This window comes from Mirounga angustirostris, unplaced genomic scaffold, assembly GCF_029215605.1.
Source record: "Mirounga angustirostris isolate CCGP_5_RB_7025 unplaced genomic scaffold, mMirAng1.0.hap1 SCAF_7, whole genome shotgun sequence".
Lineage (NCBI taxonomy): Eukaryota > Metazoa > Chordata > Mammalia > Carnivora > Phocidae > Mirounga > Mirounga angustirostris.
The window spans coordinates 73,459,624-73,478,566 of record NW_026991715.1 but is presented as its reverse complement, the minus strand read 5'-3'; the positions used below and the strand labels follow the sequence as shown (position 1 = coordinate 73,478,566).

Genomic DNA, 18,943 nt, shown 5'->3' with positions numbered 1-18,943 from the left:
ATAAGATTGAGCCAATGATAGTTAGGCCACTATTTCCTAGGGAGGATGGTAGTTAATTGGCCCCTGGGAAGGATTCACTCCTGAGGTAAAAACCAGGGGTGCCTGGTGAAGCCCTGGCCCAGCTCTGAGAGGAAGAAGGAGATACTGGGAAGGAAGGAGATACTAAAAGAGAACTGAGTGGTAGTAATGAGGTGTGCATGCTGTGGCTGGGTCATCTTTCTTGTTTTATAGTTGATACCTTGAGATCTAACCCAACCCTGCCAGTTTTCCCTGGAAAAGAGCCTCCTCGGGGATTTAGCAGAGGCAACACTTTGTCTAAAGAGCGTCACCAACAGGAACAACTGGCTGGCTCAGGCAGAGGAGCATGCGACTCTTGATCTCAGGGTCATGAGTTTGGGCCCCACGCTGGGTGTAGAGATGACTTAAATAAACAACAACAACAAAAGATTCACTAACACCATAGCCTTTTCTAATCACAGTCCTAATTCTAGAATGCCACGACTAAGAATATCCTTCTTTGGGATGGTATGGGAGCTGAGGGGTGGGTGGAGGGAATGTGAAAGCTGGGACTATTACTTCCTTCATTTCTACTTTAAAGACTTCAGCTGTTCAACACTGCTTAAACAGTCCTGGCACAGAGTAGGTTAGAAGATAGTCAATAAATGTGTGTTCGGCATGTTTGTTAGGCATCTATTGTGTTTGCTGTATCTTTAGCTAGTGTGAAGTTAGATGAGTAGAATGTGTTAGAAGAAGTTGTCATCAAATGCTAGTTTTCTTTTCCGTTGAGTATTTTTACATTATAAGAGTAATACATACTAATAAAAAATTTCTGACAGTAGAGAAAGGCATATATGAGGAAAAGTTCAGTACAGCAGGGCAGAGATGAGGAACAGTACTCCTCTGACCCTCCTACTTTTATTCTTCAGAGGTAACCTATGTTCATAAATTATTGCATAACTATCCAGAAATAGTCTCTGCATATATATGCATGCACCCAAAAATATACTACTTTTTTTATACAAATGGGAATTAAGTGATGTACTGCAATTAGATATTTTTACTTAATATTTATTTTTTAAATCGCTCCATGTGATTATACCTCATCTTTTAGATTTCACTTGTATGGGTGTACAACAATTTATTAAGCCAATTCCCTCTTGATGAACAATACATTTTTGCAGTCTTTCTGCCATTACTTCACACATGCATGCATGTGTATGTTCTACCTTCCTTATGAGGGTTTATCTATGAGATGATTTCTTAGAATTTATATACTTAGCTGTTGCAAAATTGTTCTTCTGCAATGCTAAAACTGTTTTCTCCCATAGGCAGTGTATGAGAAGGCATGCTGTATGTCCTGCCTCCTCACCATATGACCATCGGTGTTATTAAAACCCTCAGTTTGTAAGATCTAATCAAACCTATTGTCTGGCTTGGAAGTTGGGGGAGTACTTCACAACTGAAATTTTTCGAAAACACTAGACTTTTAGGTTGGCATACCCCCTACACTGGGTCTGAACTTTCTTGAAGCAGTCTGGACCGTTTAAGAGCCTCTCTCAACTGCTGTTGTGAGGTTTGGTGGTATAAAGCAACAAATAACAGAGGGTCCTAACTCAAAAGTTTCTTTCTTACTGTCTTCCTCATAGAATAACTGAACAAGACAGGCATCTTGGGAGGCTATTAATATATTTCATATAAGAGATAAGAACCTGAACCCAATCTTTCACAATAGGAATGGAAAGGGGGGGGGATCTATTTAAGAAAGATTTAAAGAGATAGTGTCAACAGGATTTGGTGTTGAGGATTTTTTTTCCTTGAAAGTATACTTAAAGACCAAAAACTCTTTGAAATAAAAGTTCAGCATAAATGTTGAATTTCTTACTGTGCTTTTTAGCCATTAAAGTAGTTGTTTTATAAGGGCACCTGGGTGGCTCAGATGGTTAAGCGTCTGCCTTCGGCTCAGGTCATGATCCCAGGGTCCTGGGATCGAGTCCTGCATTGGGCTCCCTGCTCAGCGGGGAGCCTGCTTCTCCCTCTGCCTCTCTTCTCTCTCTCTCTCTCTCTCTGTCTCTTATGAATAAATAAATAAAATCTTAAAAAAAATAAAGTAGTTTTATGAATCCTTTTCTCAATCTTTTAAAAAAGACTATCCAAAAATATGTTTGTCTCAGGAAAATGTTTATTTCATGGCCGACTTATACTTTAATTACACACTAATTTTTATACATCAGCCCTCTTCCCTATTATCTGTTAATTCTAAGGAACTTTAGTAATCTAGTTAGATAAGCTGGACTTACCTAGAAACTGGAAAACTATTTATCTCACAACTATTTCTTTGTGCTTTTAAACATGTAATAGTTGATTGCAAAAGCCTTTCCTTATACTGAATTTATGTTGTGGGTAAAACGGTATAAACAAGAGCATCAAAAATAGAAAATTAAATTTTTTCTTAATGTTTAGATTTCCCGTACTGTAAAAATAGTTCTTAATCTCTACCGTGACACCTCTACACTGATTTTTAAAAATAATAATAGAAATTCTAACTTTCCATGACAGCATGTATAAATGTTTTCTACAACCTTCACATCAAACGGTTCTCGTAATTTTTCCCAGTGAACATACTTTTTTTTTCCCTTTGAACTATTTTGTGGTGGAATAATAAAGACTGTGTGTTTTAAATCTTAAAAGAACTTTTACAATGAAGTTTCTAGATTTTATGTCATAAATATTCTCTTCTCTTTTTCTCAGTTCCCTCCCTATCCTCAGCTACACCAGCCTGATAACAATAGACTCTTGTGCTGTTGGTATTTAATGCTGTCTGTTTAACTATAGGACATCTCAGTCCTTTAGAAAGTAAGATATATAGATAAACATATATAGATATACATATATATGTGTGTGTGTGTATATATATATATGAGATATATATATATACACATACACATATCTAATATATATCCATACACATCTACATACATGCATCAGTGTACTTGTGACCATAAAAATAAACTCTTACTTTTTATTATCCAAATAAATACAGTTTTAAAGTACCTGGCAGTAAGATTAAATGATCAGCACTAAATTCTCACAAGTCAGGTGTCAGGGAATTCTAAGTACAGTGATTCCATTAATTTTCTTAAAGCATCAGTATCCTTGCATATAATCTCCTTTTCTACAAGTTTTCTATATGTCCCACAGGCACATTTAGCAGATCCCTTAGCAGATCCCTCCTATGTACTCCCTTAGCACAGTACACACCTCTTACCAAGTCTTAATGTAATGTAGTTTTTTATTTACAGGTCTGTCTCTCATTAGACAGAATTCTATGTCTGAAGACTATGTCTTCACATTTAGTTCCCGAGTATATATCACAGTACGTGCTACATATTCAGCATTCAGTTAATGTTTATTGAACATGCCTTCATTCAATAAGTCATTTTTACACTCAAGGTACCCAGGAGTGAATGTTGAATGAGAAAATTATCACAGATATCCTTTAAAAAAAGCATACTGCATATTGCATTTTAAAAATGGTTTTTATAAATTGATTTACACACAGCCTGTCAGTAGTGCATCTACTTGCACACATCATTAGCTTGGATAATTCAGAGTCATTATAATTAAGCACATTGGGTTCAAATTTATTAAGAAATGTTGAGACATATGAAAAGGTGTAAAGAGTATTATGATAAACATTCATGTACCCACCATCCAGTTTAAGGAATAAAACAATACCAGTAATGCTAAGGCTCATTATGTACCTGTCCCCAATCTCATCCTACTTTCATCTCCACCCTGGATTTCATGATATCATTCTGGTACATTTCCTTACACTTTTACTACCTATGCTTGTAGTTCTGAACAATATGTACTGTTGTATTGCATATTTTCTCTTTTTTTTTAAGATTTTATTTATTTATTTGAGAGAGAGAGAGAGAGAATGAGAGACAGAGAGCATGAGAGGGAAGAGGGCCGAAGGGGAAGCAGACCCCCCGCTGAGCAGGGAGCCTGATGTGGGACTCGATCCCGGGACTCCAGGATCATGACCTGATCCGAAGGCAGTCGCTTAACCAACTGAGCCACCCAGGCGCCCCGTATTGCATATTTTCAAACTATTACAGGGATAGTATCATACTGTGTACTTTTGTATCATTTGTACCTTTGCCCCTCAACAGGTATATTTGTTAGATTTTTTTCATGCTGATAACTGTATTTCTCCTTTATTTTCATGGCTCTATTCCACTCAATGAATTAACTATTTAATAATTTTCCTGTTGATAGACACGTTAGATGTTTTCAGTGGATAAAGCTAACTAGATGCTTTAGAAACGTCTTGCTAAGCTAACTAATGGTGTAAATTTGGGAATTCAAACTATTGAGGGAAGAGAGTCTGTATCTATTTTTAGGCTGTTTACATTTTTAGCCTAATGTTTGGGATCTAATAATAAATGTGTTATTTGGATTTCTATTTGTTGAATTATCTTGGTTATTTTTTTCATGACTGACCTTGCTTCTAAGGAAAATTTGAAGCATCTTACAGTTAATCAGAAGACATTTAAACCAGAATAAAGACAAGTATTAGGTTATTTCAGAAAACCTAGACTAGGTTCTTGTATCATCTACCTCTAAAGTTACATGGACCCCCTCCCACCCAAGATTACCGTGCCCATCAGCAAGCAATATTGCCACTACACATATATGAAAATAATGTTACCTTTTAGATGTTGAATTAATTTTGAACTTAATTTTGACCCCAATTAAGAAAGATAAATTGTCAGATTACATACCAAACTGATTTTCATCTTAAATTTTTTTTTTTAAGATTTTATTTATTTATTTGACAGAGAGATAGCGAGAGCAGGAACACAAGCGGGGGTGGGGGGAGAGGGAGAAGCAGGCTCCCCGCTGAGCGGGGAGCCCAATGTGGGACTCAATCCCAGGACCCTGGGATCATGACTTGAGCCGAAGGCAGATGCTTAGCGACCAAGCCACCAAGGCGCCTCTCATCTTAAATTTTGAAAATAATAGCTTTGTATAGTAATTGGGCAATAAATCTCTAGACTTCAAACTATTGCTCTTTTAGAGCAAGGTGTATAGACAGTGGTGAATGTCAGAGTGACAAGATATGTAGCCAACTAAAAACAAAATCAGGAGTTCTGACATTTAAAATTTTGTGACAAAAATCTGTGATTTTAAAAGCCAGCTCACCAGTCTTAGTTTGTGACAGTGAGGGAGGTTGTCTGAAAAGCAACTGCTCAGTCCCTTTATCAGTGTTTGGACAAATTACTAAAAATATCTGGCCCTCTGAAGGCTTTATCCTATTTATAAGTTGTAGTTATTGGCCTCCACCCAGATTCAGATGTTAGAGATTAGCCTAAAAGCTGAGTCCTGATTGAAACAGATTTAGGTAGACTCAGCACTGAGCCTTTCCAGTTCACATTGCTGTAATCTATTAGGTTTCATTGAATGAGCCACATGAGGATGCTGTAATAAAGACCTTTGATAAAGGGTCCCGAGAGTCAAGGTGTATGCTTCGGGTATCATGTTTCTCGGTCCATAGATGTGCTTACATAAGTTAAAAAATATATGCCAATCTCAAGTCAGACTTAGAACTGGTATTCCTGGATAAGACTGTGCCATCAGGAAATTGCATGTCCTGTGGCCTAAGAAGTGTGTTATTTTTCTTGTAAGTTCTTTGTTTTCATGAAAAGGCTCTTTAATTCTCAGAATGAATTTGTTTCAAGGTAATTCAGTTTGAATTCACTCATGCTCATAAGTCTCCTTGAAAAGCCTTCCTTAAAGTTTGTTTTATAGGCAACTCATACCTGATGAATTTTGAAGAGTCATTCATATGACATCAGTTTTAATAATCAAAACTTGGTTTCCAAAGCTTCAATAATTCTGTCAAATGGAATATATAATTAATAGCAATGATATTTTCGAAAATAGTAGTAAGCTTTTTAGCAACAGATACTTCTTAATACCATTAAGTAGCAAATGCATAGCTGTCAATTTTGGATGAGGGCATTCAGCTTCAAAAGAATTTTCCTGTTTATAAGCTTTCTTGCAGTTTAGATATGCTGCCATCAGGTGGTAGTAATATGTCATATCCATGTGGCTCCACAGATGACATGCTGCTTAAAGTCACCAGTTTACCCCCAAAGATTTATAATCATGAATCCACAGATTTTTATGTGAAAATTAAAGTAACATAATATATCCATTTAGTATCAGAACTGATGGTACTTTGCAAATAATTTTTAAAACATATATTGGAAGATTCAATTGGGCAAGTTTCTTCTGTTCTTATTTATTTATTTTATTTTTTGGTAAGAGTATAATACACTTTCTAAAAATTTGGAAAATTATTGAAGAGTGAAATTTAAAACATCAAATTTCATTACCCAAAGATAATTGCTATTAAGTTTTTGTTTCATTTCCTTCCAGTCTTTTTTTTTTTTTTTAATATGCAATGTTTAGTATGTTTTTGTTTTTGCTTTTTGGAGTGGAGTTCTATAGCAAGAAAATATACTTGGCTGTCATAACAGTGTATATGTAGCATGTATCTGTCTTTTACAATTTTTGAAAATGTAAGGTTTTGTAACTGCTTTGTGACATTTTAATGTTCCATTGATTGAAGTTTTCCATAATTTATATAGTCATTCACCTATTAGTAGACAGTGTATGTTTATGATCATCAATCATCAAGAGCATTTTTAAAGAGTATTTTATCTCTGCCTTCTATCTACCGCCTGTCAAGAGGACCATTATTTCATTGCATCCATGCTTGATTTTTGTTTTAACACAGAATGATTTCTAATTCATCTCAGAGTAGCTAAATATTTTATATTTCCTTCATTGTATTTGAAAGGAAACTGCCAGGAAATCTGAGCATTCTGTTTTCAGTTATGAATGAAAATATGTAGTCTCTTTGTTACTGTTTTTATATTATAAAAATGTTTCATAATTTTGTAAATTGTATGCAACCAGGTAGCACATATAAACATCTCAGGGCCTGTAATGTTATGAGATGGAACCATTATCTATTTCCTACCAAAATAATTTTTTCTTTTCTTTTTTATAGCATAGAATATTGCATTAAAGAAATACAGTATGAAGTTAACAAACAGTGTCCAGATGTGCAGCTGCGAACAACAACTGACTGTCTTGAATGGCTAGATAACTATAGCTATAATCCATCCAAGTCACCGTCCATTCCCCATGGAGATTTGATAAAATTCTTCAAAACACTGGTAAAAAAAAAAAATCTTTGTTTTTTAGCAAAGTGGGGTGGGTGAACAGGAATACAGTTCATTCAGTTCCTCTATGTAAATATTTATTTTAGTGATCATGTTAGCCTGCCACATCTAGGGGTTGGGCTTTTGTTTTGCTTATATATCCCCAGTGGAATCTGGTGAGCTATTGTCTTTACCTTTTACAATGAGTTTTTTCAATAAAATGTAGTTTTATAGAAGAGGAGATTAAATATTATAATTCCAGAATGTGTTGATTGATACGTACCACACACATTGTCTACCAGAAAAGTTCATATTTATTGTGTTTTCTGTCCTTCACAACTACTCCTTTTCTCTGTGCTTATTATTAAGCATAAAAAGATCGCCATTGATTGTATCTTTTAAGTAGCCTTGTCTACCATTCCCTGCCTTCCCAAGCTGCAGGCATACCCAGTTTTTTTTTCAATCAAGGCAGTAATTTCTACAAGACCACTATTAATTGATGGAGAATTATTACATGGGTCATTCTTTGATACTGCCCACTCTGTATGTGAAGGATGGGTTTGTAGCCTTCAGTGAGAATGCTTACTTTATTACACCTGCATCTACAAGGGGTAGCTAGCTTGCAACAACAGTTTCCCAGAGAAACAGCACAATTGTTAGAAAGCAGTAGGTCTCTAGCTATGGTTTTAATTTAATTTGGGGGGGAAAAAGGCACTGTTTTTGTCTAAACATCAAGGCAGATGTGGAAAATATCTTGAGGTTGTAGATGGCTGAGGATGACAGAATCAGATGGAAAGTTCTTGGCTATCATTATTATTGCAGATGTCTCCTTAATGTTTGCAAAGTAATAAAAAGAAGAGAAAGGAAGACTGTACGCCCTGAAGCCTTATTCTTTTAAAAAAATCCTCTCACCCATTATCTCTTGAAGGTGCAGCCCTGAAGAATAAATATGGATATAGTTATTCCTTTAATTTCTATTAAGAGCCATGTGTATTGAATTTCATTAATATTGATGTAATAATGCTTTCTCATTTAATTAAAAGCAAAAGCTTTTAATTATCTTTTAATCTGTCACACATAAGTCATTCTCTATTCACTGCAGGGCAAAGGCCGCTTTAGTTTTGCTCAAATTCATTAGACTGATAGGGTTGTTTCAGACCTAGGTTTTCTTACATAATTGATCGTGTTATTTTGAGGAAAGAACCACATTATTAAAACATTCAGATTAAAACGACCTTATTATCAAGTTTTTACATGCTAAAAATGTCAATCTTCACAGCCATTTTTTCATAGCTCTTTTTTTAAATAGAAAAATTTTTATTTATTAATTATCTAAGTACTTAAATAAGAAACAGAGGTCCTCCTTATGGCAGTTATACTGATGTTATTCTTAAATTTAAGTAGTCATACCAAACACGTGTCTTAAACATTTTGTAACCTATTATTCTTTAAATGTTGCTTGATCAAATATTTACCATTTAGACTGATTAAAAGAAACCCAAGATGGAGACACTGATATGACTTGGTTGTTTCATAGAATTACCATAATGCTGGCTTTCTGAATTCTATCTAAAGACATTTCTTTTCTAGAAGTATCAAAAGAGCTAACTAGAGGGGGATGAGAGAGAGAAAGAGAGAAGTTTCAGAAAGATCAGTGCACTTTGTGGCTCTCTGGAGTCTAGTAGAAAGAACATGGGTGAGAAGAATGAAGCCAGGGATTCATTCTTGGTTTTGTGCTTTATTGTACGTGACGTTTGGAAGGTAACTTAAATGTGTTGCACGTTAGTGTCCTTATCTGTAAATTGGGTTTTTAAATATCTATGTCACAGAGTTTTTATTATGAATAAGCCAGAGACTTGATAGGAAAGTGCTTTTTATAAAATAAAATGCTGTATAGGTATTGGACATTATTTATTACAGATAGAACATTAAATTGGACATGACAATGCTTAGAATGACTTGAGAGCAAATTCCTGGAATTTGCCTACGAGTTGTTTATAATTCTGAATCACAGATAATACCTCTGATATCTCTGTCAGTAAGAAATTTCAAAGCCAGCCTGATTTTATGCCACTTGAATTTTGCTTCCAGTTTTCTTACAATCAGCTTGTTGCTACTCAGAGAATATGAACTAATTTCAGTATTAGCTGAAAGAGACATAATTAGGAAAGTCAGCCTGTAAGGAGAATGTGTTCATGTAATAAAGTCCAAAAAGAAAGTAACTTTTTGTCCCTTTATTCATAATTATACCTACCATTGTTTTCTGTCAGCACAGAAAGAATAAAAGAATAATTTCATATCATCTTTTGGGGAATGATTCTGAGAGTATTTTTTCTCATATTGACTTATTATCTTTTTGGAGAGAACTGAAATAGTCTCAGATTAGTTTCCAAGGTAAAATTTTTCTTAACATGGCTCTCAAAAAGGAATTTAAATGAAAGTTAAACTCTTTAAATGTATTAAATTTTATTTCTCAGGATGACAGCTATTAGTAACCTTCGGGCACATACTGTATTTAAAGGTCTCTGTTTTGTATGTTCATTTGGGGTTCTCTAAGAATAGATGTACTCATTCGGGCATGAAAATTTTCTACCGGGAATTACTTAGGGGCGTGATCTTGAATTTATTTTGTCTGAGGAATACATTTCAATCGATGTTTTGCTACACATTTTTATTTAGAATTTTTAAGCTGCAGCTCAGGTTCTATTGGGAATGGATAACAATGAGGCCTGAAAACTAGATTATGTTTGGAAAGCTAACTGATAATATAGATCATCACCTGGGTTTACAAAATTTAACAGATCATAAAACCAACCTTGTAAAATATCTGAATCGATTCCATTCCAAATGCAAAAACAAAACATAACAAAACTTGAAGAGCATTCGAGTATTGATTCTAAATTGACCTGAATTATTGTGAAATTGTGTGACAGTAGAAATTGTTTTTCATATTACTCTTAACAGTTAATCCCATTTCTAATGTTATAATCTACTTTTATTAGCAAGATTTGTTGAAGAGTGAACTAAATCAAGAAGAAATGATACTGGATTTACTTTGGGACCTCTCCTGCCAGAGCAGCATTTCATTCCCATCACTGCTAAGTGGAGCATCTTTCCATTTCCTCTCTAGGACTTCACTTCATTCTGTCGAAGATTATTCCTCTATGGATGTAAAATCTATATGGGATAATATAAGACTACATCTTCGACGCTTCTTAGTGAACAAATTACAAAGCCATAATGAAATAAGCAATTCACAGCACAAGATTTGGTTGAAAAATCAGTGCATACAACAACTCTTGTTTCTTTATCCAGAATCAGAAGTTATAATCAAGTACCAAAGCATACAGAATAAACTGTTGGCTAAACTTCTGCAGAACTATTTTCCTTCTTATAGCAGAGAATCAAATTTAGATATCATGGTTCATGGATACCAGAGTACAATGCTTAAGTTATACTCAATGATAAAAGAGGATTTTAACATACTATGTGAAATTTTAGCTCCAACCTCAACAGTGAAATTCATTAAAGAGACTTACCTGGATTCTGTTACAGAAGAAATGGCAAAATTTCTTGAGAATTTTTGTGAGCTGCAGTTCCAAGAAAGTGCTGTCCGTGTGATTAAAACAAGCAAGAGCTCAAGCAGGCATAGAGGAGCAGTGCATGCTTTGGGTTAGTGAGATTTTAAATTTGTTTGGTTCAATTTAAGCCTTTTGATATCTTTAATTCTCTAACATTTTTCTTTTTGGTTAAATTTAATTGCAAATTTGAAACTAAATCAGAAAATAAATGTTATGAAATTTTTGCAGCGCATACTTTCTCTTATGCATTTCCCCCTTTTCTGTAAGTACAGTAGTAGAAGTGCTTTTTTACCTGTTATTTGAATTATTAAAGATACTGAAAAATGTAAGCCAAAAATGTTGCCAATAGGACTTTTGGTTTTTTTGATTGCATAAATTACTGGGTGAAACTGTATGTATATATGAATATATGTATATATACCAATATTCATATATATGTAACAGAAAAGTATAATTTTTAATTAATTGTAACTTCCAAAGCTGAAACATTATTCGGGAAAAAGAATTGTCAAAAATTTGTTGAACTTTGCATGAACTAAAATTGGAAGTTTAGAATTATATTCTTTTAGTCAGCGAATTCCAATAAAGAGCTATTATGAAATGGTAACTATATATTAAAATTGGTCACAAAGGCATAACATTTTAACTATAGCTGATTTTAGAGGACCTTCTCCTCTAGTATTATTTCTATGAGAATATACACAAAGAAAAGGTGATTTGAAAATTCCTAATTTTGTTTAAAAGCTAAAGGAAAAAAGAAACTATTGTGATATAATACATTTTTCCTGTCACCATTTTAATTTCCTACTAGAGAAAAATCAAGATAAAAAATATTATTTTTGAAAATTTTTAGTCATGCTTTTATGTAAAAAGTCTGAATAGGTGCATAAGCTATATTTTTTAACTGTTTGAAAATTGTCATTTTTGTGAATTGCTATCTTTGAATTTATGATCACTTTATAAATATTTCCATAGCTCACTATAGTTTTACATACCTTTCGTAATAAAATGCCAGAATATCAAAATACTGTGATATATGAATTTTCAAATAATTTATTATTTTCTCTTATATTTTTTATTTTCCTCTGGAAGCTATATCACATCACAGAACAGACATGCATCAGCCAAGTTTAGGTTATGGCAGAATACAAAGTCAGTTAATTTAGGAACATTACAGTTTTGCTCAAAGCAAATAGATTCTCATTTTAATTGTTACATAAATTTTACATGCATTTCATGAGTATACTTATTTTCTAAAAATTTTTATATTCTCTAAAAGAATTCCTGCTTACTTGTAAAGTGTTTTCAACATGAAAGTTTTATATATGCTAAATATAGTTTATAACAGAAGAAAAGATCCATATGGTTGAAAATATGTGTAAGTTGCTATGGAGTCTTTAGGGCTGATACTGAGGTGTTTTCTCATTTGTGAGAGAAAACTATGTGTGTAGGCTTTAACACCAAAATCTGAAACATTTTCTACAAGTCTAGGTGCACTGATCTTTCTCAAGCTCATTTATCTAAACGTTGGTATGAATCACTTGTTAAATGAATGTTTTCCATATGCCAGGCACTGTGCCATATACATTCTTTTTCTTATTATCCTAATTTCATAAACAAAGAAAGAAGCTTAGAAACACTAACTTGCCCTGGGTCATGTTGTACAGAGTCAGGATTCATATGTAGGTCTTTATGTCTCCAAGACCAATGAATTTAACCATCATGCTATTTATTGGACCTTGTCTTAAGGTGTAGAATAAAGTGCTTTGTCACTTGTAAAAGAAATTTCAAACAGCACTTTTCAGGTGGGCTACCAGAAAAGCAATTCAGTTCAGCTTTATTGAGCACCTACCATAGGCAAGGCATGTAGCAGCTACCATTTTTAAGGTTCTGAGCTAGACACAGTAAGGGAAAGATTTCAAGAACTGCTAAACTAACTCTTAATGGGTCAGCCGTATTTTTCCACTAATATTTGACCCAGTGACCAAATTTTATTTATTAAGGAAATATAGTTTGAGATGAGTGAAATAAAATAATAAAAAATATTAATAACAAATATTAATACGATTATAATAATGTATATTCCTATCATAATGAAATCTATATTGACTTGAATGGGTTGTACATTATGTTATCTTTAGTATATATATTTTTTTAAGATTTTATTTATTTATTTATTTGACAGAGAGAGAGACACAGCGAGAGAGGGAACACAAGCAGGGGGAATGGGAGAGGGAGAAGCAGGCTTCCCGCGGAGCGGGGAGCCCGATGCGGGGCTCGATCTCAGGACCCCGGGATCATGACCTGAGCCGGAGGCAGATGCTTAAGACTGAGCCACCCAGGTGCCCCTATATCTATGTTTTTATGCTCACCAAGTCTTCCAGTATTTTGCCTGAAACTATAGAAAAGATTTTCATTAGGTAACAATAGCTAACATTTATTGCACCAAACAATGATGTGCATTATCTCATTTAATCCTTCTAACCAACCAACAAGGTAGGTGCCATTATTTGTTATCTCTATTATACAGTGAGGAAACTGAGGCATAGAGATAGTAATTTGGTCAAGGTTACAGAGTGAAGCCAGGTTTCAACTGAGGTTTGTCTGATTGCAGATCCTCTATCACTGCGCTCTACTGCCTGAAGGAACAGAATAGAAATAGCTCATTCTATTAAAAACACTGCTCTGAATCCTCTGTATTGCTAACTCTACTTTAGTGTAGTCATTGTTTTACATTTTTCAAAATTATCCCACCCTCTTCTCATCTGATGACTATATAATACCAATTTGAAAGTTTTCTGCTTATAATTCCTGTTTTGTAATCTACTGATGTATCTTTAGCAGTTGGTGTATGTATACTAGTCTTTTTTCTTCCAGCTTTATTGAGATATAACTGGCATAAAACAATGTAAATTTAAAATGTACAGTGTGTTGATCGGATACACATACATTTTTATAAAATTACCACCATAGCATTAGTTAGTATCTCTATCATGTCACATAATTACCATTACTTTCCTGTGTTGCGAACATTTAAGATTTACTCTCTTAACAACTTTCAAGTGTGTAATACACTATTGTTAAGTATATTCACATTGGATCCTTAGAAATGATTAATCTAACTAGAAATCTGTACCCTTTGATCAACATCTTTGTTTCAATGAATTCATTTTTTTTTTAGATTTCACGTGTTATCATAAAGTATTTGTCTTTTCTCTGACTTATTTCACGTAGCATAATACCTTCAGCGTCCATCCATGTTGTTGCAAATTGCAGGATTTCCCTTTTTCTCATAGCTGAATAATATTCCATCATGTATATATATATATATACTTTATCCATTTATTCATAGATGGACACTTGGATTGTTTCTATATCTTGACTATTGTGATTAATGATGCAGTGAACATGGGAACACAGATATCTCTTCGATATCCTTTTTTCATTTCCTTTGGATGTATACTCAGAAGTGGGATTGCCGATGGTAGTTCTATTTTTTTGTTTTTTGTAGAACCTCCATACTATGTTTCACATTGGTGGTACCAATTTACATTCCCACCAATAGTGAACACAGGTTCCTTTTTCTTTATATTCTCACCTTGTTATGTCTTATCTTTTTGATGATAACCATTTTATAGTTGTGGGGTGATGTCATTGCAGTTTTGATTTGAATTTTCTGATGATTACTGATGTTTGCCATCTTTTCATTGAGCTTTTGGCCATTTATATATCTTCTTTGCAAAAATGTCTATTCAGGTCTGCTGGACATTTTTAGAGATTTATTTATTTATTAGCAAGCACATGAGTGTGGGTGGGGAGAAGGGCAGAGGGAGAGAGAGTCATAAGCAGACTCTGCGCTGCGTGTGGATCCCGACATGGGGCTCAGTCCCACAAGCCTGAGATCACAACCTGAACTGAAACCAAGAGTCAGAAGCCTAACCAACTCTGCCACCCTGGCACCCCATGCTGGCCATTTTTAAACTTTGTTGTTGTTGTTATTGAGTTGTATGAGTTCCTTATATATTTTGGATACTAACTCACTATTAGATATATGGTTTGCAAATATTTTCTCCCTGCTGTAGGTTGCCTTTTCATTTTGTTGATTATTTCTTGTGCTATGGAGAAGCTTTTTAGTTGGGTGTAGTCCCACATAATTCTTGCTTTCGTTGCTTGTGCTTCTGGTATCACATCTAAAAAATCATTGCCATGACCAGTGTCAATCCTTTCTTCTAGGGGTTTTACAGTTTCAGAACTTATATTTAAGTCTTTAATCCATTTTGAGTTAATTTTTAAGAGTGTTGTAAGATAGGGTACAGTTTCATTTTCTCTGCATGTGATTATCCAGTTTTCCCAGCACCATTTATTTAATCCTTTCTCCATTGAGTATTCTTGGTTCCCTTGTCAAATAGTAGTTGACCATATACGTGAGAGTTTATTTCTGAGTTCTCTATTTCCTTGGTCTATGTGTCTGGTTTTGTGCCAGTACCATACTGTTTTGATTTATAGGCTTGCAATATAGCTTGAAATCAGGAAGTGTGATGCCTCCGGCTTTGTTGTTCTTTCTCAGGATTGCTTTGGCTGTTTGAGGTCTTTGTAGTTCCATACAAATTTTAGGATTATTTTTTCTGTTTCTGTGAAAAACCACATTGAAATTTATTTTTAATTTTATTTTTTTAAGTAATCTCTATACCCATTATGGGGCTCGAACTCATAAGCCCAAGATCAAGGTTTGCACACTCCACTGATTGAGCAGCCAGGCGCCCCTGCATTGAAATTCTTGTGGAGATTGCATTGAATCTATAGATGGCTTTGGGTAGAACGGATTTTTAGCAGTTTTAATTCTTTCAATCATGAACATCCAGTATTTTCCCATTTATTTGTATCTTCTTCCTTTTCTTTCTTCAAAGTCTTATTTTTTCAAGTCTACAGATCTTTAACTGATCTTTAACTTAATTGGTTTAATGTACTGCTCAATATTTTATTGTTTTTGGTGATATGAGTGGGATTGTTTTCTTTTTCAGATATTTTATTGTTAGTATATAGAAATGCAACTGCTTTCTGTATGTTGATTTTATATCCTGAAACTACCGAGTTCATTGATTAATCCTAACAATTTTTTAGTGAAGTCTTTAGAATTTTCTATTTAAGGTCATATCATCTGCAAACAAAGACAATTTCACTCTTTCTTTTTTTTTTTTTTTTTTCTTTTCTGATTTGAATGCCTCTTATTTCTTTTTCTTCCCTGATTGTCCTGGCTAGGACTTCTAGTATTATGTTGATAAGACTGGTGAGAATGGGCATCCTTGTCTTACTACGGATCTTAGAGGAAAATGTTTTAGCCTTTTACCTTTGAGTATGATGGTAGCTGTGGGCTTATCATAAATGGTCTTTTCTGTGTTGAGGTATGTTCCCTCTATACCAAATTCGCTGCGAGTTTTTATCATGAAAGGATGTTGTATTTCGTCACATTCCTTCTCTATATTTATGGAGATGATCATATGATTTTTGTCTTTTATTAATGTGTATCATGTTGATTGCATATGTTAAACCATCCTTGCATCCTAGAGATAAATCCCACTTGATCATTATGTATGATCCATTTAATACGGTGTTGAATTCGGTTTGCTAATATCTGTTTAGAATTTTTATATCTATATTCATCAGGAATACTGGCCTGTAATTTTATTTTCATGCAGTGTCCTTATCTGGCTTTAGTATCTGTGTAATGTTTGGCCTTGTTAGCTGTATTTGGGAGTGCTCCTTCTCTTCAGTTTTTAATGAACTAATTAACGAACTGATGTCCTGTTTATGCATATACTACTACATACTTGATGAGCTAAGGCAATTTGGACCTACTGAATCCTTAATTGCCTTTGATTTTTCCAGGTAGATTGAGGCTTGATTGTTTTTTACCTGAATGATCTATAAATTATCTATTTACATGTACATATAAACCTATGTATATTTATATCTGTATTTGTAATATAGATATATATAGATAACATTACTTGAGTATCAAAAATAATTACAGCTTTTTATTATGTATAAGGTTTTACATATGTGAATTCATTTAATCTTTGAACCTTATTATTCATACTTTAAATGTGAGAAAACTGAGACTTATAAAGGTAAATATTTTCTAAGGCCATACATAATTATTTTCTAATAATCCATAGAAAGGGAATTTCATTGTTTACAGTTATTTGGTATATTATTTTGATACGCTGCTAAATTAATGGCAAAAACTGTGCAAGGCACTATGGCAATTAGCATAAAAATAATTTACCAGGCACTTTCATATTTCCCTTTTGATTTTAACATTCCTGCATTCTACACTCAAAGCTTTTGCTTTTCTTTTTTAATTAACATGATTCATAACTGACTCATGATTTGCTTGTGCTTATTAACTTAGAAACTGACTAGAGGTGGTTTTTATGCTATTTTATTTGATTTTTATCAGCTGGCCTTTCTGTTGGTGTGGTGTTCACCTGAGCATCCCAGAATGAGTTCCACCTGCAACCATGCAGCTGGGTATTGATTCAAGCTCCCCGGTACATGTATTTAAAATATGGGGACAATCTCTCCAACCATTTTTCAAAGATAAAGTACCAGGCAGACAATTTATTTTCTATAAGTTAATCCCTTGACTTGAATTCCACATCTTGGCATTGCATGGTAACTTTTTTTCTCCTTGATATTCCTATGATTTTGTAATTTTAATTTCCTGGAGACCATGTGCTATTTTAGTATTATAATACATTTAGAAGTATATAACTTGGGGCGCCTGGGTGCCTCAGTCATAAGCATCTGCCTTCTGCTCAGGTCATGATCCCTGGGGTCCTGGGATCAAGCCCTGCCTCGGGCTCCCTGCTCAGCGGGGAATCTTCTTCTCCCTCTGCTGCTCTCCCGCTTGCCCTCTCTCTCTCTCTGTCAAATAAATAAATAAAATTTAAAGAAAAATTAAAAAAAGAAGTATATAGCTTTTGCAATTTGAAGAAAATGATGAAATATTAATATAAATAGAATCTTCGTGATTTGGTGATCTGTCCTAGAAAAGAACCATATTATTTATTTAGATACTCTTTTACAAAGTTTCAAACATGATTTAAGAACCAAGATTTCCTCAGTAATTCTGATTTTGTTCATCTATGTTCTCATAGTTTCTCTGATAATTTTTGGAGAAAATTATCAATTATTTTCTAACAATTTATGCTGTAATAGTGTTTTTTCATTTATACGGCTTTAAATTTTTATTTAAAGTCAAAGTAACTTTCATAAAGCTAGAAAAACACCTTTAGTATTTTGATTATAACCTGATAGCTCATTATCTGGGAAGTCAGATCCTTATTTACACATGTACGGATTAATAGTGCCCTCCTTTTATTGAAGCATTTCTTATATCTACATTTGGAGTGGTTAATTGATCAAATTATTTTTACTTTTTAAAATTGTATTTTCTTTGGATTTAAGGAAAGTTATTGCCATTCTTCTCAATGTTTGAAAAAGAGGATTTGTTTTTGTGTAGTAAATTTCAGGCATATCAATCCTCTGTATTTTATTATGAAATGATGCATTAGAAGATTTTATTCATAGGATAAATTTCCTGGTCCCTGTACATCTTACTCTGAATTTTTTTGAGGTTATTGTTAGCTTGAAAAGGAAAGACATGGAGAATACAATACATGCCTTTGAATATTTGGAAGGTTTCTAAAGAGCTACAGTGGGCGTGAGGTTGAAACTAAGTGGCATCTAAAACCACTTCGCATTCACAGTCCCTTGCTATTTTGTTTAAGGAAGATAGTGGGGAAAACACAATCCTTCAAGGGATGAAAAGATCCTTCAGAGTAAAGAAAACCTTGAAACCAAAATAAAGGTAGAATTCTTGACTAGGGAGGCTCAGATCACAATTGGAAAATAGGCCAGTCTTAAAGTCACCCCAGTTTCTCGCGTGCTCCTCCAGTAGCTCTGACTAGTTGAGTGATGAAGATCACTCAGGAAAGATGAAGTATCTTGAGATCAGCATGCAAAATGTGTACAAAAAAGAAGCATTTGTATGAGTATTATTAGAGAAGATTCCAAGCCTTCTAGAAGGACACCGCATCGTTTCACCCTGTCATGTGCTTC

The 18,943-nt window shown here is 33.9% G+C and overlaps 1 protein-coding gene across 5 annotated transcripts in view; it reads left to right on the top strand.

Moving 5' to 3' along the window:
• The window catches only part of KIAA0825 (KIAA0825 ortholog), a 403,169-nt gene that overhangs the window by 55,286 nt on the left and 328,940 nt on the right, over positions 1 to 18,943 (top strand). For all 5 annotated transcript variants that reach the window (XM_064596374.1, XM_064596372.1, XM_045898686.3 and 2 more), the window contains 2 exons: positions 7,085 to 7,253; positions 10,241 to 10,910. In XM_064596374.1, coding sequence (XP_064452444.1) covers positions 7,085 to 7,253; positions 10,241 to 10,910 — 839 coding nt within the window. The remainder of the gene's footprint in view (positions 1 to 7,084; positions 7,254 to 10,240; positions 10,911 to 18,943) is intronic.